Genomic DNA, 20,956 nt, shown 5'->3' with positions numbered 1-20,956 from the left:
GAATTATCAATAATAATAATAATAATAATAATAATAATAATAATAATAATAATAATAATAATCGGTAAACAAACAAATAACGAAAAAATTGTAGCTGAAAATGATAGTTGAAACACCATTTTTCCAGTGGATTTTGTAATTTACCAGAATGCCCATACCTCCTAGCCTGCCGGTAAGAAGAAATTTCTGGTAGTTTCTAGGCTGTGCTTCACAACTCCAGACTTCTCTTTTAGCTCATATAAAATGACTCCTCAATCGCTATCTCTCTCTAACTCAGAAAACAAAAAGATTTTCAAAATCCCACTGCAAAATCTCATAATCAACTTCGTTCAAGACAAACAGCCGCTTAGATTTTCGCCAAGGAGAAAACCCCACTACCCAATATTCATTCATCGCAATTCGCAAGGTATGTGAACTATCCATTCTGGACAAACTCTATGTAAAAAGTTGTGTTTTTCTTCATTTGATTTTCGAAATTCGGTTTTAGCAAATGTTTCGTTGTTTATGTTGCAATCCCGTTTGGTTAAATCACACAATCAATTTGCAATGTTGGGATGAAATCTGCTGGTCTTATGCAATAATTTCGGTTTCGTTTTTAGCTGGGGAATGATGTTCATGGTTTGTTGTGTCTGCAGGTTTTTGCTTTTAGTGTTTAAAGAAGAGTGATTAGAATGAACCCAGAAAAGTTCACCTACAAGACCAATGAGATCCTTGCCGAGGCTCATGGGCTGGCTATGAATGCAGGGCATGCACAATTTACGCCTCTGCATATAGCCGTGGCCTTGCTGTCAGACCACAATGGAATTTTCCGGCAAGCCATCGTCAATGCCAGTAGCAGCGAGGAAACGGCGAACTCGGTCCAGAGGGTGTTCAATCAAGCAATGAAGAAACTGCCGGCGCAGACCCCACCGCCGGACGAAATCCCGGCCAGCACGTCGCTGATCAAGGTGATCCGGCGAGCACAGGCGCTGCAGAAGGCCCGCCAGGACTCGCATTTGGCAGTTGATCAGTTGATTTTGGGGCTTTTGGAGGATTCTCAGGTCGGAGACCTTTTGAAGGAAGCCGGAATTAGCTCTGCTAGGGTTAAATCGGAGGTAGAGAAGCTGCGAGGAAAGGAAGGGAGGAAAGTGGAGAGTGCTTCTGGAGATTCTACTTTCCAAGCACTGAAAACGTACGGCCGTGATCTGGTGGAGCAGGCCGGAAAACTTGATCCCGTGATCGGTAGAGACGAAGAGATTCGAAGAGTTGTTAGGATCCTTTCGAGGCGAACGAAGAACAATCCGGTCCTCATTGGAGAGCCCGGGGTGGGAAAAACAGCTGTTGTTGAAGGATTAGCACAAAGAATTGTCCGGGGCGATGTCCCGAGTAACCTTGCTGATGTTAAGCTTATAGCATTGGACATGGGAGCACTGGTTGCTGGAGCAAAGTACAGAGGGGAATTCGAGGAAAGGTTGAAAGCTGTGTTGAAGGAAGTAGAAGAAGCAGAAGGGAAAGTGATTCTCTTCATTGACGAGATTCATTTGGTTTTGGGCGCTGGCCGAACCGAGGGGTCTATGGATGCTGCAAACCTCTTCAAGCCAATGCTCGCGAGGGGCCAATTGAGGTGCATTGGCGCCACGACCCTCGAGGAGTATAGGAAATACGTGGAGAAGGATGCAGCGTTCGAGAGGCGATTCCAGCAGGTTTATGTCGCTGAGCCTAGCGTTCCCGACACGATTAGTATCCTTCGGGGGTTGAAGGAGAGGTATGAAGGGCATCATGGTGTTAAGATTCAGGACAGGGCACTTGTGGTTGCAGCACAGCTCTCTTCTAGGTACATCACGGGGCGCCATTTGCCCGATAAGGCTATAGACTTAGTTGATGAGGCTTGTGCCAATGTGAGAGTTCAGCTTGACAGTCAGCCCGAGGAAATTGATAACCTCGAGAGGAAAAGGATTCAGTTGGAAGTAGAACTTCACGCCCTCGAGAAGGAAAAAGACAAAGCTAGTAAAGCTCGGCTTGTTGATGTAAGGAAGGAGCTCGATGATTTAAGGGATAAGCTCCAGCCTCTGATGATGAAATACAACAAGGAAAAGGAAAGGATTGACGAACTCCGTAGTCTCAAAAAGAAGCGGGATGAACTCCAGTATGCTCTGCAAGAAGCCGAGAGGCGGTATGATCTTGCTAGAGCTGCAGATTTGAAATACGGGGCGATTGAAGAGGTGGAAACCGCAATTGCCAAGCTCGAGAATACGGTCTCGAGTGAGGATGCAATGTTAACCGAGACTGTTGGACCTGACCAAATCGCGGAAGTAGTGAGCCGGTGGACTGGAATACCGGTTACGAGGTTGGGTCAGGATCAGAAAGAGAGATTGATTGGGCTTGCTGAGAGATTGCACCAGAGAGTGGTAGGACAGGATCAAGCCGTGAGCGCTGTTGCGGAGGCTGTGTTGAGGTCGAGAGCGGGACTCGGGAGGCCACAACAACCAACTGGCTCATTCCTTTTCTTGGGACCAACCGGTGTTGGGAAGACTGAGCTTGCCAAAGCTCTTGCGGAGCAATTGTTTGATGATGACAAATTGATGATTAGGATTGACATGTCTGAGTATATGGAACAACACTCGGTTGCCAGACTAATTGGAGCCCCACCTGGGTAAGTTCAGCTCCATTTATGACTTTTACAATCAAATATATTGATAGAATCAAACGTTTATCACTAGTCAAAAACTACAGATAGTAGTTAAGACGCAACCACCAGGTGCTGAACTTGGCCGTTCACCGGCCTTCACCTAACATCTAGCCACTAATTGATAGATTTGGTTTATCGGCATCTATCCAACACATATATTTTAACCAATTGTGCTAATAAGCTGATTATCTAATGTGTTCAGCTATGTTGGGCATGAGGAAGGCGGTCAGCTGACAGAAGCTGTAAGGAGACGACCTTACAGCGTAGTCCTTTTCGATGAAGTTGAAAAAGCCCATCCTAGCGTCTTCAACACCTTACTTCAGGTTCTAGACGACGGAAGGCTAACGGATGGACAAGGCCGCACAGTTGATTTCACCAACACTGTTATAATCATGACTTCTAACATCGGAGCAGAGTATCTCCTGAATGGACTCCTGGGCAAATGCAGCATCGAGAGTGCCCGGGAAATGGTGATGCAGCAGGTGCGGAAGCATTTCAAGCCAGAGTTGCTGAACCGGCTGGACGAGATAGTAGTGTTTGATCCTTTATCTCACGAGCAATTGAGGAAAGTGTGCCGGTTCCAGTTGAAAGACGTGGCAGTCCGCCTAGCGGAGAGGGGCATCGCCTTGGGAGTAAGTGAGGCTGCACTGGATGTTGTATTGGCACAAAGCTATGATCCGGTAAGTTTCATTTCATTTCTCATATACTCTTTAAGTCTCTAACTAATTGTGTTCGACGAAATGACTGAATGAACTTTGCTGCCTGCAATGGTGGTTGTAGGTGTACGGGGCTAGGCCGATTAGGAGATGGCTGGAGAAGAAGGTGGTGACTGAATTGTCGAAGATGCTGGTGAAAGAGGAAATCGATGAGAACTCAACTGTGTACATAGATGCTGCATATAACGGGAAAGAGCTGTCGTATAAGGTGGAGAAGAACGGCGGGTTGGTTAACGCCGCCACGGGACAGAAATCTGATATACTGATTGAAGTCCCTACTAGTAATGGCAGTATGAGTGATGCTGCTCGGACTGTTAAGAAGATGAAGATCGAAGAAATAGATGAAGATGAAGAGATGGAAGATTGAAACCCAACCCTAGAAGTTATAATAATATGATGTTTTATAGAGTGTAAATTTTTGTTTGGTCTGTCTGAGAATGCAACTCCCCAAGGCCTTTGCTGCATTTTGTATTGATGCCTTTTTGTTTGTTCATATGGTTGTCATTCTCTGAGGTTTAAAATAACACTTTTCTTTGTTTGAATTAAAATAATTTTTTTTTTTTTTTTAAATTCAGCAGCGCATAATACTATTCAGTTTGGTGTAAATGTTTAATGTATAATGAGCACAGCAGGTTGGAAGGGTAAAGTACTTCCAACTTGTGTACGTTTTTAATTGTAATCAATTTGTAAATAAGTAAATAATTTGTGAATCAAGTTTTTATAGTTTAGTTAGGGATGTTATTTCTGTGTCAGATTATATGGAATGATTTATTATTTTAGATTATATAGAATAATTTATTATTCTATTAAACTTTGTTGTAAACGTGATTAATGAGTTTGCTCATTGTTTACCAACGTGACCTTATCACAATGACATTCTTTTGAAAAAGGTAACAGTTGAAAGGAGGCCGCCATCTCCGTCCAGGCTGCCTCTTGTTTTAGAAATATTATGGAAGGACGCAACATCCGCCTCCTACCGATCTGGGAGGAAGTTGCAAACGTTGCCATGTGTTTTCAATATCAATAAAAAGTAACCCATCCAATAGTATTTAACATCCAAAAAACTGTCAAATAAAATGCGTCCTATGCCGAAATATCACTAGTACGGCCTCGGCTTGGGCCATCACACGGAAAACTATAACCAAAATTCTTTTTATCTGGCATTAACTTACGCAACTCCTATAACTACTAATTGAATCAAATTAATTTTGATATTACAATGCTGATTCTCATATAAATTGAAATTAATTATAATTAAGTTGGAAAAATTGAAAATTTGACAAAACTCAAAGCTTGTCTAGACTATCAATTTTTTGATGAACATTCGACTTGCCCCGAGTTATGGGTGCACGCAAGAACAAGTTTTTAACTCATATTTTGATATTTGATTTACACCTTATTGTTGAGGATGTTTGTAGCCGTGGAATTGCAATTCTATATTTATATTCTTGATTTTTCAACTTGGGGCTTTGATTTTGCTGTTGATCTCCTCGCAAAATTGATGGGGAAGACTGCAAAAAACTTCTAGAATTTTCCAAAATATATAACTATTCCAAGGCTCCAAAACAAGCATTTATTGCTCCAAAACTTCTAGCTACAACTATATAACAAGCATTTTTTTTTTCTTTTGCAAATAGTAACAAGCATTGTTAAATCGTGTTTTGATTTCGTTATTGATTTGTTGCCAAAAACGCTAGAACACTATAGCTATTAGCTAGTAGGAAGTAAAATGAAAGGGCATTTTTAACCTTAAAAATGGTTATGAATAGAAATGGAAAAAACTAACAAGAGCACCACCGGAAATAAGATTTTAAAATTTGAAAAAACAATGACAATCAACTTGAAATTTAAGGATCATATGTGACAATGTAACTTTATTCACATAACTCGCGTTGGCATTAACTCAATGTTCATGTTATCACCAAAGTAAGCCACATTATATGCCAACCCAACAATTTGATTGATTCTTACCATAAGCGACCAATAGATAATGTTAATTGTACAAATTTTTAGTGTTATAGTCTTATAGATGTTTCAATAACATATGTTTTTTGTTTGGTGGTCCAATTGCAAACTGCAATAATTCAATGGTCTATTTGAAATTTTTTTCATTATTATTGAAAATGAGGGATTGAAAGGTTTGACGGGAGGTGAATAGCCATCACCCGCTAGTTAGGTGGAAGTAAAATATATGAAAATAAAAGAAAAGAGAATAAAAATAATAATATATTATAATGAAAAATTACAATAGATTGTCTCTGTGTACTCTAGATAAATAGCATTCAACTTTATTATTCAAATGAAAGAGTAAACAAGAAAGAAATTACATATGAAAATTGACCAAATTGAAAAATGAAATGTGACAAACATGACCATTACTTAGCTTTTACTTATTGTTCACAATACAAACAGTCATATAGACATTTTATTATACCACACCTTTTAAATTGTTTATTACTGGATTCCAAATAATAATAATAATAATAATAATAATAATAATAATAATAATAATAATAATAATAATAATAATAATAATAATAATAATAATAATAAATAAATAAATAAATAAATAAATAAATAAAGGAAACAATCTTTTTGGATCTTGTATCAATATAGTACAATAGAACTGTTTTAGCCTGTATCAATGACATTTTCGCGAAGGAAAATACTTGGTGAACTTTCATTTTCTACTCCTAATTTATACTCTCATTCTCAAATTCTTAATGTAGCCACATGCCCACGTGATGAAAATAGCCAATCACTGTTTGTCACATCAGAGAGTAAAAATGAGGGAGTAGAATTTGGGAGGATGCATAGTAAAACTCCCACAAATTTGGAGAACCAAAATTCCATAAAAACAAAACAAGCCTTCATTCACATCCAAATTGTTGTCTAGAACTGGTGGAACTTTGCATTATATATTTCGGAGTATATATAAAAGATCAACGAACTTCTAGTTCTGCATATATATATATATATATATATATATATATATATATATATATATATATTTACCAAGTTTTCTTGCCTTTCTATGGGGAAATAGTTCATAATAGACTCCAACACATGGGCACTAGTGCATTAGTTCGGGCAGCTAAGAAGATTATCAAAGAGAAATTATCCTTCCTGTATGTTTCAAAACTTACATTCCTTTGCTCTTCCAGGGAGATGGTGTTGGGTGAACTCTGTACAATCAACCAATTCATGGACTTGAAAAAACACGGTCAATTTGCTTTACAATCACCAGATGCTGTGCTAATGTTGCAAATTAGGCGAATTCTTTGATGGGGTACTCTTGTTCAAACCCGAGATAACAATCTGAGACTAGAAGGAGCTTCATCCCCTAAAATTGAAAATGTATCCGCGTCAAAACAATTAAAAATGAAAAAATAACGGGTTTGAGGGTAACAAAATGAGGACAATTGTGTGTATGCATAAAATTATAATATATAGAACCATGAATTAAACCAAGCCTAATGCACTATCAGACAGTCACTGATATTGAGCCTAATATACAAGAAAAATTTTGCTCATTATTATTAGTCTGTATTTAAAAATAAAAATAAAAAGGAAGATATTCTACAACCTGGAAGGTTGTGGCAGCTGATGGCAAGCCCATGTGTGTCACTAAACGGTCAGAGAAGGAAACTCTCTTCAAAGCATACAGCTCTGAAGTAGAAGTGTTACAAAGGACTAACCACCATGCTTCATCTTTTATCTGCAATAAATTACAATGTCGATTTATAAACATATCAAAGCAAATCAATGTTGGCGCTAGGCGCTAGCCGGGCGCCTAGGCGGCAACCTTTTTTTACTATTATTATTTTTAAATGCGCTCAAAACGACGTTGTTTAGAGCGGAAAAATCAATTAAAAAAGGTTCCGGCCAACTACCAACCGCCTACACCCCTTTTTGCCTCAGCCTAGGGGCGCCTAGCGCCTAGGCCGATTTTTACAACACTGAAGCAAATACTCACCTTTGGATATCGAGGTGTAAAAGCTCTGGATGTTCTACGACCCGTGTTAATATTTTCCAGTCTAATGTTTAGAGTGTGGCTCCTGTCATCACCAGAAGCCCTTCTCTGAATTCTTAATCGAACTTGAACACGAGGAAAATGCTGTAGATCCTGATAGAGAAAAAATGTGCAACTAATACGTACATTGAATGAAAACGTTCATGGAAAGGAAGAAGATAAATATTCCAAGTCCCTTCTTGATGGGATATGATCAAGTATTGCATCAAGGGGCAGAGCAAATCAAGCCTTATTCAAGAAGACCTAATAAAGCTCCCAAAGCCACTCAATTCATGGAATCACAGCTAAGTCCAGATTCCACAAATAAAAGGGTACGCAAGTGCGCAATGAATGTCCTCGATGTATTTAATTGACAAAGAAATTAATAAATACTAAAATGACAAATCTGATCATGACGGTTATATTATGAAGCAAAATTTTCTTATCAGGAACGTAACTGAAAACAGCAAGGTAAGATAAATGCAAGAGAATAATATAAAAATTGTATTCAAAATGATTTTTCAAAGCAAGACTTGCAAATTATGGAAAACTCCAAAAGAGGTGTGGGAAATATTAAATGCAGGTTATATAGAAAGTATGATAGCATGAGAGATAGGAGGAGAGGATTGCAAGGGTAAATGTTCTTAAAATAGCTATGCTAACTCAAGGGATTATAATGCAATTTACATAGGCATGAGTTCAGAGTTCTTAAGATAGATATAAAAGCCTTATGAATTGCATCACAATTAGTGTTGATTGAAACTGAATGGAGATACAGAATGACTAAAGCCAACCCACTCCTAGCCCACCTCCCTGTTTGTTATCACTCGATCACTTCCTTTTCCACTAAGAGATTCGTATTAGAGCTCAGTTATAAATTTAACAGAACCAAGGTAGGAAACATATCTCGCTCGTTTGTATGTCTTTTTGGCCAACTTGAGCATATGACCTTTTCCTCACCCATTGAAAGTCAAAATAACTACTGTATATTCTTTAGCAACTTCATACAACTTTAGCATAACTAATAACTAAAGTATCATAAACACTGTACAGTAATAGCCACTTCATACAACTTTAGCATGCCATATTAACTATTAAGTGCCATTTACTGAAGGAGGATACAGTGAGCTTTATGCTATTAAAATGTAGTATGACAGTTGAATTCAGAGAGAATTATCTGAGACTGGAAAGCAAACCTGATGCAGTTTTGAAGCAACAGAATTCCCTACAATAGATTGCAGATTTGCAGAAGAAAGATCCAATAGCTGTTGGACATTAATAACACCCCGTTTACTTAATGAGTTGTATAAATCATTAGTCATGCATGGCAACATCCAAAGAGCAGAATCCCTATTGAACCACAAGCCCTGCAAAATATAGGAGCCATTAGTTTAGGCATTCGAAAAGAGAAGCAATAGATGAAAATAGATTGAGAACAGAATAGAAGCATACTAGGTAACACCAGGAAATGGCAATTTTAAAAAATGTAATACACAACACGCAATATACACCCACGCATATATTTTCAAATATTTTTACCTAAATAAACATGCATAAATATTAATTGTCTACTAGTTCCATAATTAAAAGCAATACAATAAAGGTGTATATATACTATAAAAATATATATGGTGTAGATTAAGGAATAAGAACCTACTATTCAATAATAAATAAATAAATTAGACTCCAAAAGCACATTTATTTTTAAGAAACATGCTCCAAAACTTTTTTTTTTTTTTACAGAAACGGCCCCAAAATGTTTCTAGGAAGTTTCCAAATTCCAATGTGGAAACATGTCTGAAATGCTTAAACACTCATCCCTAAGAGTTTCCGTGCATCATAGACAATCTACAAGAGCAAACATAGTGCAATAAATAAATAACACATTACTCCCATCAAACACCATAATAAAATTCTAGTTAAGGAAGACCATTTAGGATCTTGCTGGTTATAAACTGATATCTATGTATGTAGAGAATTTATGTTGGCCACAACAATTAAAGTAACACTGTCGTTCACATATCAGAATCAAATTGTTGTTAGAAAAGAACATTGATGATCATACTGGTAATCAATTAGGAAGCTGTAGAGATTTCAGCACCCATGTAGGAAGAGTAGCATGAGGGATGTTGACAGATCAATCATGCCAAACACACCTAATAACATTGAAAGTGACCTACTCCAAGAAATTCAAAACATCCAAAGTAATTTTATTTTATTTTTTTTTTAAAAAAAGGCTAAATGTGATTACATTTCCAATAATATACTCCCCCCAACACAAAAAAAAAGATTATCTTATTTACTACAGGCACAGATTTTAAGGATACTAGAGGAAAAGTATATATATATATATATATATATATATATATATATATATATATATATATATATATTTCCTCTTTCATAATAAGTGGATAACTTTGAAAATTGAAACAATGACTTTTTAACTTTTATTAGAAGGGTTATGATAGGAAAGTAAAATTATTTCTGATATTTATTTTAGACAACTGGGCAACATTTTGTGACGTACAAAAAGGGGAACATGTACAGCAAATTTAGTATTGAGGGGAGTATGGTTTCCACTTATGACAGCATATATTCGAAAACCCTTGCAACAAAAACCAGACGAAGAAACAGAAAGAAGGTTAGCTATAAAGAACTCTCCGACATAGACAATTCAAATGACAAACAATTAAGCTCCCTTGTCAGTCGACATTGTAAGCTAGTCTCAATCTGAGATGATGTGTTTGTGTGTATCACAAAGAAATCAAAAGCCCATAATGTTTTTATATATCATATTAAAACAGGAAATTTATGTTTCAAAGAATAGTACTCTACAAATTTTTCTTCGCCTAAACAAATGCAGATATTACAAGAGACCATTATAACAACATATAGAGGAGTCTTATGCACTTAAAGGGTAGTACGAAGGAGACCATTACGAAGAAATATGGTTCACAGTTACATGTACTCTGCACTAGGTCCATTAATTAAGCATACTTAGTGGAAGGAATACCTGCATGACCATTTGTAAAATATGCATACAAGCAAGGGTGCTTGACAGCCACCCACTATTGGCACAAATATCTATCATGGCTTGGATAATACGTATACTCTGGTCCAGCACAGACTTCATGTCTGTCACATAATCAACAACTGGTAGCTCTGATTGGGAAAAGTGTGCCTGTAACCCCATCATAAGTTAAAAGAGAAGTCAACATATATACTCAAACACTGTAACATTGAAGGGAAGTAGAGAACTATAAAAGTGAAGTCAACAGGAAGCACTATGAAACCAATTCAAAACAACTAGCCAAGTATGAGACGTACCTGAAAAAGAAGATTTGCTTTCACATGAGGATCATCTAGGCGATTATTGTCCACCATATATGGAACTTTATCAATCAACCTTTCATTATACTTGTCCTGAAACAAACATCTAAGATATTTAGAAGTAAAAACAAATCCGGATAAGCAACATAGCAGCAAAAATCAAGTTGTTGGAACTGGTAAGAAAAAAAAAAATTAAATAAAAAACAACAATAAGGCAACAATTTCATTGTACATTGTTTTTGCAGGTCAAGGCTTTACTCAAAATCTTGAGATAGGGGGTGGAGGGAAGAGGTCGACCATTAAAGAATGTCTAGATAGGTAAATCCAATGACTAAACAATGAACTGTCAAAATGGTGAGGCTCAGACCCAATAAATACATAGGTTACTGTAAACTCCATATGAAGTTATTAGTAATTAAGTTGCTATTCATGTATAGTGTTTATGATACTTAAAAGAACATACATTAGTTATTTTGACTTTCAATGGGTGAGGAAAAGGTCATGCTCAAGTTGGCCAAAATAGGAGGAATACAACATATAGCCGAAAGACATACAAACGAGCGAGATATGTTTCCTACCTTGGTTCTGTTAAATTTATAACTGAGGTCTAGATAGGTAAATTCAATGACTAAACAATCAACTGTCATAATGGTGAGGCACAGACCCTATAAATACATAGGTTACTGTAAACTCCATATGAAGCTATTAGTAATTAAGAGTCTTCTCTCTTAATATTCTACTTGCTTAACAGTTAGAAGCTTCCACCCTACTGGCTACTGGTGAGCAGTGGCTCTTTGCCAGCCACCAGAACTTCCACCTTACTAATATTAGAAATTATGAAATTATGGTCCAAGTGGTGGCTGCCCAACACTGAGTAGAAGCAACAAGAAATGATCAAAGAATAACAGATATATTATATTTATTCCAATAGAGTTGAATGCATTCAAGTGTATAAAGAATTACAATTGTTACAAAGAAAAGGATTCTTTGTTGATGTATAGAGGAAAAAAGACTACAACAGGACAAAGGGGTGGTTCATTTCCTAAAATAGGACACTTTTTTTTTTGGACTAAAATGTGAAAAAAACGTTTGGGACATGCGTTTTTGGCATGTCCCAGTTTTTTTTTTATTTTTTTATACTTTACCAAAGACGCATTTGGGAATTGCGTCTTTGGTATTGTATACGGCCGTCGCAATTCCCAAATGCGATATCCGTATATCGTTAGCATACGTTAAAACGCATTTCGTAAATGCGTGGAAATGCGTTTTGAGTATTATACGCCCAACGCATGTACGTGATGCGTTTTAATCGCCGGTCACCCGCCGGAGAATACGCGTTTGGGACTTGCGGTTTGGGTGAAACGCATGTTCCAGATGCGTTTTAGCAAAAGGCAGAATATTGCGTTTTTATTGTTGCTATGTAAACAAATATTTATAGGCATGCTTCCAGAAAAAAACAGATCTGAAGGATCCTCTACTAAATCGCAATTGGTACATGCGATTTAACTTTAATCGCATTTCCATTTGCGAACTGTGTCTGACCACCACACTCTGACAATTGACTAGACCCTACCTAGCTGTTGCTGACATTGCTAGACGTTGCTAATAATAAAAACGCAATATTCTGCCTTTTGCTAAAACGCATCTGGAACATGCGTTTCACCCAAACCGCAAGTCCCAAACGCGTCTTCTCGCGAGTATTCTCCGGCGGGTGACCGGCGATTAAAACGCATCACGTACATGCGTTGGGCGTATAATACTCAAAACGCATTTACGAGATGCGTTTTAACGTATGCTAACGATATACGGATATCGCATTTGGGAATTGCGACGGCCGTATACAATACCAAAGACGCAATTCCCAAATGCGTCTTTGGTAAAGTATAAAAAAATAAAATAAAAAAACTGGGACATGCCAAAAACGCATGTCCCAAACGTTTTTTTTCACATTTTAGTCCAAAAAAAAAAAGTGTCCTATTTTAGGAAATGGACCACCCCTTTGTCCTATTATAGTCTTTTTTCCGATGTATAGAACCTGTGTACAATTCCCTATTTATATATACATAATGGTACAAAGGTCCTATGTCTACATTCAGTCCTACTCATACAAATGTAATTATAACATAATTTGTTCCATACAATCCTAAAAGGTTGCTTTAGAATGATCAAATAAGAGCAATATCAATGAGATCAGAAGACATGATTATAGGGAAAGTCCGACAACAAAAACACAACCATAGAATAAGGATCAGAAAAACATGCAGGAGCATGAAATATTTTTTTGCAAGTAAAATTAATCTAATTATAATGTATGCTATGAAATCAGCCACAATTGGCTCCACAAATTTTATTGCACTCATTCATTTAGAAATTATGAAGGAAAGAAATTTTGAGATCATTTTAAATTACCTCGTTGTGGCGCACTGGGAGCTCATCATATTCAGAAGCACCAGATAATATATGAAGGAAAACCTTTAAAAAAAGTGCACGTACAATTAAAATTTTGAATATATATATTTAAAAAAAAAAAATCATGACCAGTAATAACAGTGTAAAAATGATCTTCAATGTTTACCAACCTCAAGTGATGTGTCTGGTCCTATATTTGAACCAAACATTGATACAGTAGTGTACTTGAGATAATACTGAGAAGCAATTGACCCTAACATTAGGGGCTCCACACTATCATCACTAATCTTGATGCATCCACTGTCTTCCAAATCCTCAAATGTGTTCTGCACTAAGCTGTTAATGGTTCCAGTCAGGTACACAACAATGTTACCAATGAAAATAAAGAATTCTAAAAGAAAATAATGTAATATGTTCATACTACCTAGACAAGTAAGAACTAATTGTTCCAGGTTCTGCATCCTCCAAACCATAATAAGCCGGGTTGACAATCTGTTAGACGCAAATACCTATCATTAGAAAACGATCATATCTATAGGTAAAAGAATATGAAATCATTTTTACCATTAGTATATAGAAGCTTAAACAAAGTCAGTAATATTTAGACAAGTTAAGAAAATTTTAAGACAGCCTTTGTATTTCTATCTCTCTCCCCCTCTTTCTCTCTCTTTAATTATGTTATCGGTAAAGCATCAAATCAGGCAGTTCAGACCAATGCACATGGTAAATTAAGTTTGGGACTTGATCAACAATACAATGAGTTTTGATATATAAAATTCCTTTTATGGTATTCTAAGTTTGTATTTCAGATGAGCTGATCATGTATATTGAAGATTCTAATACCAAACAAGTTGGGACATACTTTTTAGATATTAGAATACATCGCTAATTCAAATATTGTTACTAAATTGAATAGAAATATGTTCTCAATAATCAATATTCTTGAACCACTAGCAACTACCAGTGAAAAGATCTTGAAATTAGTGTACTGCGTGCTTAAAATTAAGGATATTTCCTGTTTGGTCCCTCTTCATTATCCTCTGATTCCTCTCGGATGCTTTACTGCTAAATTATAGAAGTCTACAATGGACAACATTAACTTAGGGCAGAATTTGTGGAGGGACTAATGGTTGCAAACTTTGTATAGTTAAGGGAGTAATCATTGCTAACTTTATAGTCCACTTTGGTCCTTACCTATGCAAAGTTAGTCACCATTAGTCCAAGTGCCAAGGAATTAAGAGTATCAGAAGCAGAAGGTCCAAAAGTGATTATCAAAATTTAAAATAATGTACAAAATTAAAAATGTTTTATCAACGTCGTCTATGAACCATAAGTCCATGTGACAAGGAATTAAGAGTAGCAGAAGCAGAAGATCCAATAGTGATTATCAAAATTTAAAATAATGTACAAAATTAAAAATGTTTTATCAATGTTGTCTATGAATATGAGCTCATGTCAGTTTTTTTTTTTTTTTTAAATACTGACAAAGAAATACTTCACTAGAGTATTTACATCATTATTTTAAGAGAGTAAACGCAATATGTATTACTTGATTATCCTGGTTAGTTAGTCTAAGATCAAAGGACTGTACCAATCTACGGAACAAATATGTCCAGGTGAGGTAATGCACTGCATCCTCTTTGTGAGAGATAGTTCCAGAAACTATCTCAGCGTTGATGTGATCATGCAATTGCTCCTTCAGGCTACTTTCAACTGGAAATGGTTCATACAGAAACTGCAAAAGAGAACAAAACTTATCACATAAGAGAAAAAGTTAATACAATACCAAAAAAAACAAAACTTAACCTTCTTATAGAAGCTCTTTTTGGGTTCATGAACAAGGATAACAGCTTTTCCATGTTGATCATATTGTGGACGGCCAGCTCTACCCATCATTTGCAGAATATCAGTAATAGGAAAATCCACATATCTTTTTGCCTTTGCATCATAGTATTCTGTTCCCTGGTGGAGGATAGGTATCATTAAGTACAGAGAATATAAATATTGAAAAACATAATGGAAGTTATATAGCAGATACTTGATATGATGCACCTGATTGGATTTGTTAAGTATACGCATCTGATCCTTTTGAGTTTTAACAGATTTAGTAATGCAATTTAAATGTCCTAGGGCTATGGCATAAAACATATCTTCCTAAGATTAGAAATACTGTGACATCCAACTATTTCAATGTATTTAAAATTGACCCATACGAGATTGGTTGCCTCTTAGGGGTCATAACTCATGTAGTGGTTAACATGATGTAACAATAAAGTGAGAATTTCTCCTATGACTTGTAACGAAGGCAACTAAATATCAGCCATAACCAATCCTACAATTACCGCATATGGTTAGAGAATAGAAGAAGTTCAAGTCATGTAGACTCTTTTAGAAGTAGGGCCAAGGTTAGAAAAATCTATACATCTGTTGGAAGAAGACTTGTGCACAGGTGTCCACACATTTTCTTCAAGTACCAATGCAAATTTAAAAGTTGGATTGGTTTGGAAATTGGAAGAGACAAGAGGCAACAAAAATATATGCAAGGACTGACATGTTTGCACAAGGAAGCCGAGATACAACAGTTTAAATGGGTATGTGCATCTGTCAGTCACTCATACGCGCACATATTTATATATTTACGAAACTTAAGATTTCTCTTGCTCTTAAGAAAAGGTTGCTGATCTATAACACTAATAAGCATATGAAATTCCTAACCAAAAAAAAAAAAAGAGATTCTGGAGAAGAGTTTAGAAGGGAAAATGGAGGAGCTAGACGATTTTGGAGTGGGAGATAAATTTAAGGGTTGAGATTAGAATTTTGGATCTAGGACAATTATGCATTAGCAATTGACAGGTAATGGAGTGGAAATCTGTCTTTTCCTTTTTGATTTTGAAATTCTTGGCCACAGGGTCTCACTTTTACAAAATAGACCCTCAATTTTAATGTGCGCAATAAATAAATACACGCACGCACACACGTAATATTATTACTTATATAGAGTTATAGTATTCATGCTGTGTCTGTGTCAGCGCCAGTGTAACCTAAGTATTGCACCAAATTGATACTCAGTAAAAGAACCTAAATACTAAATATCATTTGTGATATAACACTTGGGAAATACCTTTATAATGACCAAATGTGCTGGAAGGTTCACACCCCATGCCAGTGTACTTGTACAGACCAAAACCTATAAGAGATGGAACAAACGATAAATGAGGATAGCACCTCCACTTTCAGTAGGTGATGTTATTGTTCAATTGCACAAGAAAACAATTCAGAAAAATATAATTGCCTGGATCTTGTTGTTTGCAAAAAGTTCCTCAACCAAAGATCTGTCCTTATCATTCAGTCCAGCATGATGCAGCCCAATACCAAACTGTAAAGTATGCTTCAAGTTTTGATCCATTACTTGAGAAATAACCATCTGAAGTGCATCTTCAGGCATGTTCAAGAACTGAATTGGGTGCTCATCTGAAGCTGCAAACTGCAATTACAGATGAGAAAAACAAATTACTTTGCTGCCACAGGTAAATACACACAGACATACTTACAAGGGTTTACCATGCTAGCATAGTTCTGCCTATGGTCTAAGGTTGATGTGCTTTTCCTGTAGTAGGAAATAAGCATTTTGATTTCTTGTAATATGTTGTGACTTATGAATAAAAAAATTTGATTGTTCATATTTTATATATATCCATCTCGTAAAGAACCAATAGGAGGGAGATAAGCTTTATCAAAAGTTTGTGTCCTTTCACATAACAAGTCAAACCACACACAGCTAATGTCTTGGCAGTAGAAAATATGAGAATATGCTATCATTTGACAATTTGTTAAATGAACATATTTTTATTTCAGACTCAAACTTTCAGATCAGAACAATTGTCAAATCCCATTGCAAACAGTGTAATGAACCTACAAGAGATAATAAGTGTAGTCCAGGATTTTATAACTTGTACCCATAATTGAGTACATGACAAAAGAATCTCCCCATCAGAAGCACACTTTCAATGTATATCTAATTTATGTTCTTTGTATAGTTGTTAGCTAATTCAGTATAGTTACATAGTAGTAAAAGCAGGCTCCTATTATGCAACATGTTCACTGTGCACACACTTTCTTGGAACTGTCTTCACCTTCAATACTACATAACTTCAGTGTTGATACTATGACAATAACTTAGATAAAATATTAAAACTACACAGCCACATGAGTCATGCATGCCCAAGCCGCTACATGACCAAATGCATAGATTACCATAGATTTTATGTGGCATTTCATTCGCAGAATAAAAATAGAGAGAAAAAGAATACAAAATTACAAACTATGTCCAAATTTTTAAAATGTAGGAAGCATCCAAATCATCTATGAAAATGCACAACAAAACACATCCGTTCACCAAGCTATGGACAGTTATGTTTGTGTTAACCTATATAACTAAATTACATAGAATACACACGCGCGCACACACACTGTTCACAGTTCTCTCACCTGAATAAGGTCCAGTGCAGTGAGCCTTGTCTGGCGACGAGATGAAACAAATATTAAAACAGGTTTTGTAGGCGAGTGCGTACATATAGCAGCATATGTGGGTTTGTTCATGCTATTCATCCTCGGGCAATAAAACTTTCCCGGATATCCCTGTCAATAAAGACAATCAACTATCACAACTGAAACAAACTCAGTTGCTAAATGATTAAAGGTATTGTAACCATGAATGTGGTGTTGGCTAAGATACAAATCTTACATAACAAATTCACACCTACAATGATTAAGATTCACAAATTCTCTGCTAGAATAAACCTAATAATGATTTCACATGCTCAAATGCATTGGAATTCTACCTACACTGCCATCATGGCAATACTTTAAAGTCTGCTTACTTTTAATCTATTGACACAACTTATGTCTTTGGTGTATATATATATCTCTTCCCCCACCTCAATTGGAGGTGTGTGCACAGGCACAATCGTGCATATGTGTAAAACTATTTATTTTATACATGTTATACTTAAAAATTATCCCCAACCATTTCTGCCTTCTTATAGTTGCCGCATTAAAGGATTATATTGATCAATGATAACCTACAAAACTGATGATCTATGCTTTTTTACAAGTAATCTTCATGACATGCAGCGCCAAGCAGACACAATTCATCTATGTAATGCTGATAACTTCCTCCTAACATACAAGTATGCATGTTAGAGCATAGTACTAAAAGTGTAATATGTATATACAAATATATAAGTGTTCTGTTGTGGAGCCTCCAATTTATGATACAGAGTATATTTTCTCAAACCAAGCCAGAAACATAATTGGATTGCACAGAAAAATTAGTAAATTACAGAACACAACAGTATCCACTTACCTGGATATGAACTTCAAGAGGTACAGGCCTGACACTCGGTTTGAAATTGAAAAGACCATTTTCCTCTACACCCAGCCAATCGGCCAGATCTCTGGATTACCAGGTAAATAAATAATAGTCAGGTTAACAAGAGAAAGCATTCCCCAGTAAATAAATAGACCAGATTGAAAAGTATACAAATATTATAGCTAAAACCATAACAGCATTAATTAATTAACCACGGAAGTAGAGAAAGAAAAGGAAAAAAGGCATAATGAAGCACAAACTGTGCATTTGCTAATGCTGTTGACAGGCCGACAAAACGTATTTGACGATCAGTTTGAGATGAAATGTATCTCATCCTTGAAACAATAACCTGGAAAGATAAAATTCAGCATGAAAATACTTTAGGGGCAAACTGAATAGTAAGATAGAACACAAAAAATTGGTACATACCGCAAATATATTATACAAAAGAATAAATATATTTTAGAAAATGAGAAAAAAAAAATGATAAGTTATCGCACTAATGAAAATCCTGACAAAGAGAATTTTCACAAAATTTGTAATCTATATTCTTGCCAAAAAATTGTGGGTACTAAAATCATTCAAACAAATTGACAAATTAACATCAATTTAGAGCCCCAGACTACATTCCATGGTGGCTTCAATTTGTTGAATGATAAAAAAACCCTAACCCTAAACGTAGTTGTAGTTGGCTTAGCCCAATGTTTGTATACTCATATATAAATGAAGGACCTTTGTACAGTACTTTGATATAGAATAATCATAAAAATCATTGTTCTTGCACACAATTTTATAGGAATAAAATAAGATAAAAACAAAAGAAAAACATTAGGATTTTGATGGGGTGGATAGGAAACAGTGTATGTATTCAAGCAAAGATATAGCATTTCCTTTCATTTTCCTATAATTTGAATATGCTATGAATAGCAAATAATATTCTTCATAAAATTCACTTATATCACTTTCATATCACGCAATAATTGATTTATCCTTGAAAAGAATCTTCGGTACCTCAAGTATTGGTCCACGATCAGCTCCAAGTAAATGGATCTCATCCAAAATCATAAGCCCAACCTACAGATGTAGGTGTCAACAGGTGAGAAGGTAATTATGGCAAGAAAATATGCCTGACCAACCAAACTTAGTTCCAGTAATAATGGCTAAATTAACACAAGAGCAAATGCCATGTAATATAAGGTAAATAAATGAGCAAGTGTCAGCACCTTGGTGGCATATGTACGAGTGTGCCAGTTGCGGCTGATTCCATCCCACTTTTCAGGAGTGGTAATAATGATATCTGCTGACAAGAGTGCCATCAAATCCGGTGTATAATCCCCAGTCATTTCAACCTGCATAAAATATTCAGTTAGTGCTGATTTTTTTTTTGGGTACAAATATATTAACTTAAGTTGATAACGCAACAGAAGGAGATATCAAGCACCATTTTCTTTCCAAGTTGGGAAACAAGATGCTTCCTCCAATCATTCATTCTTTCTCGGACAATAGCCTTTAGAGGTGCTATATATATAACCTGAAATTATCAAACACTTAGCATTTCAAGGAAAATACCTTTAAATTGTTCATTTGCAGTACAGAGATCATATAAATATTTTATTAAAATCATTTCATAATATATGATAGTACTATAAGTATTATCTTTCTGATCTAACCTAAGAGAAAGTGACACCAAATCAAGAGTAGAGAGAGTATGAACAAGAAGTTCTTCCACAAAGCAACTAGGTTGTGTATCAAATTTATCTTCACATACAGAACTTCCTTGGATCATACTCGTGGACCAATACCCAATCCAAGAATCCAAAACATCCTTAAATTAACTGTAGTCTTATTGAGTACACTGAATAATATGCATTTTATTCATATCTCTAAATAATGCAAAATCATTGGTATAAAATACAGCACCTGATCCTTCACTGAAAAGGTGATAATCCACTAGGACCACTACGAATTATCGAAGTCATTAATAAATGTGTCCATTATTGCAGCCATTCCAACCAGAGTGAATTCTACAAAGATCAGGACTAAATACAACTAAAACTTACAATTTGCATCTTTCATGTTATGCAAGCAGCAAGATGACAAACTAATGAACTATCTTCAAAGTTCAGACATTCAATTGAAGGGTCAGTTACCAATGACCTTTGGACATAGTTTAGAGGATTTTCAGCAATGACCGGTGAACTTTAGCAAACATATTTCAGACAATCACCTTCATATCAGGCTGAGTATTAAAAAGATGGAGCATAGCAAGCTCGGCAGATATAGTTTTCCCACTTCCAGTCGGAGCTCCTAGAAGAACATTCTTGTCTGTATGATAGAGCACATGAAAAGCCTGACAGAATGAATTGGTGAATTAAATTGATAATCCGAATTTGGAAAAGCAGTTAATAGAAAGCATGAAAATATTGTAGTAAAGAACTGCACCAAAC

General features: G+C 35.9%; 2 protein-coding genes across 4 annotated transcripts in view; one reads left to right on the top strand and one right to left on the bottom strand.

Moving 5' to 3' along the window:
- Nucleotides 1–276: 276 nt before the first annotated feature.
- On the top strand, nt 277–3,877 carry LOC109162855 (chaperone protein ClpB1-like). 2 transcript variants are annotated; one of them, XM_019311564.1, is made up of 4 exons: nt 277–397; nt 634–2,632; nt 2,871–3,348; nt 3,449–3,877. In XM_019311564.1, exons 2-4 carry the CDS (start codon nt 672–674, stop codon nt 3,749–3,751), a joined length of 2,742 nt encoding a protein of 913 aa, XP_019167109.1. In that variant the 5' UTR covers nt 277–397; nt 634–671; the 3' UTR covers nt 3,752–3,877. The 2 variants fall into 2 exon arrangements, with proteins under 2 accessions (XP_019167109.1, XP_019167110.1); XM_019311565.1 differs by having other exon boundaries at nt 278–406; nt 636–2,632.
- Nucleotides 3,878–6,392: 2,515 nt separating this feature from the next.
- Nucleotides 6,393–20,956, bottom strand: part of LOC109162808 (DExH-box ATP-dependent RNA helicase DExH14) — a 29,776-nt gene continuing 15,212 nt past the window's right edge. The window contains exons 30-49 of one of the 2 annotated variants that reach the window (XM_019311499.1): nt 20,737–20,859; nt 19,951–20,040; nt 19,733–19,858; nt 19,521–19,583; nt 18,770–18,858; nt 18,504–18,594; nt 17,627–17,776; nt 16,431–16,622; nt 16,260–16,325; nt 14,945–15,100; nt 14,730–14,873; nt 13,563–13,630; nt 13,309–13,474; nt 13,139–13,201; nt 10,727–10,822; nt 10,413–10,580; nt 8,593–8,763; nt 7,361–7,510; nt 6,971–7,102; nt 6,393–6,727 (exon numbers count right to left, since the gene is read on the bottom strand). In XM_019311499.1, coding sequence (XP_019167044.1) covers nt 6,653–6,727; nt 6,971–7,102; nt 7,361–7,510; nt 8,593–8,763; nt 10,413–10,580; nt 10,727–10,822; nt 13,139–13,201; nt 13,309–13,474; nt 13,563–13,630; nt 14,730–14,873; nt 14,945–15,100; nt 16,260–16,325; nt 16,431–16,622; nt 17,627–17,776; nt 18,504–18,594; nt 18,770–18,858; nt 19,521–19,583; nt 19,733–19,858; nt 19,951–20,040; nt 20,737–20,859 — 2,379 coding nt within the window. In that variant the 3' untranslated portion in view covers nt 6,393–6,652. The remainder of the gene's footprint in view (nt 6,728–6,970; nt 7,103–7,360; nt 7,511–8,592; nt 8,764–10,412; nt 10,581–10,726; nt 10,823–13,138; nt 13,202–13,308; nt 13,475–13,562; nt 13,631–14,729; nt 14,874–14,944; nt 15,101–16,259; nt 16,326–16,430; nt 16,623–17,626; nt 17,777–18,503; nt 18,595–18,769; nt 18,859–19,520; nt 19,584–19,732; nt 19,859–19,950; nt 20,041–20,736; nt 20,860–20,956) is intronic. The other variant, XM_019311500.1, reaches the window with a different exon arrangement.

Source organism: Ipomoea nil, unplaced genomic scaffold, assembly GCF_001879475.1.
Source record: "Ipomoea nil cultivar Tokyo-kokei standard unplaced genomic scaffold, Asagao_1.1 scaffold2957, whole genome shotgun sequence".
In the NCBI taxonomy this organism is placed as follows: domain Eukaryota; kingdom Viridiplantae; phylum Streptophyta; class Magnoliopsida; order Solanales; family Convolvulaceae; genus Ipomoea; species Ipomoea nil.
This window is presented reverse-complemented; position numbering and strand designations above follow the sequence as displayed.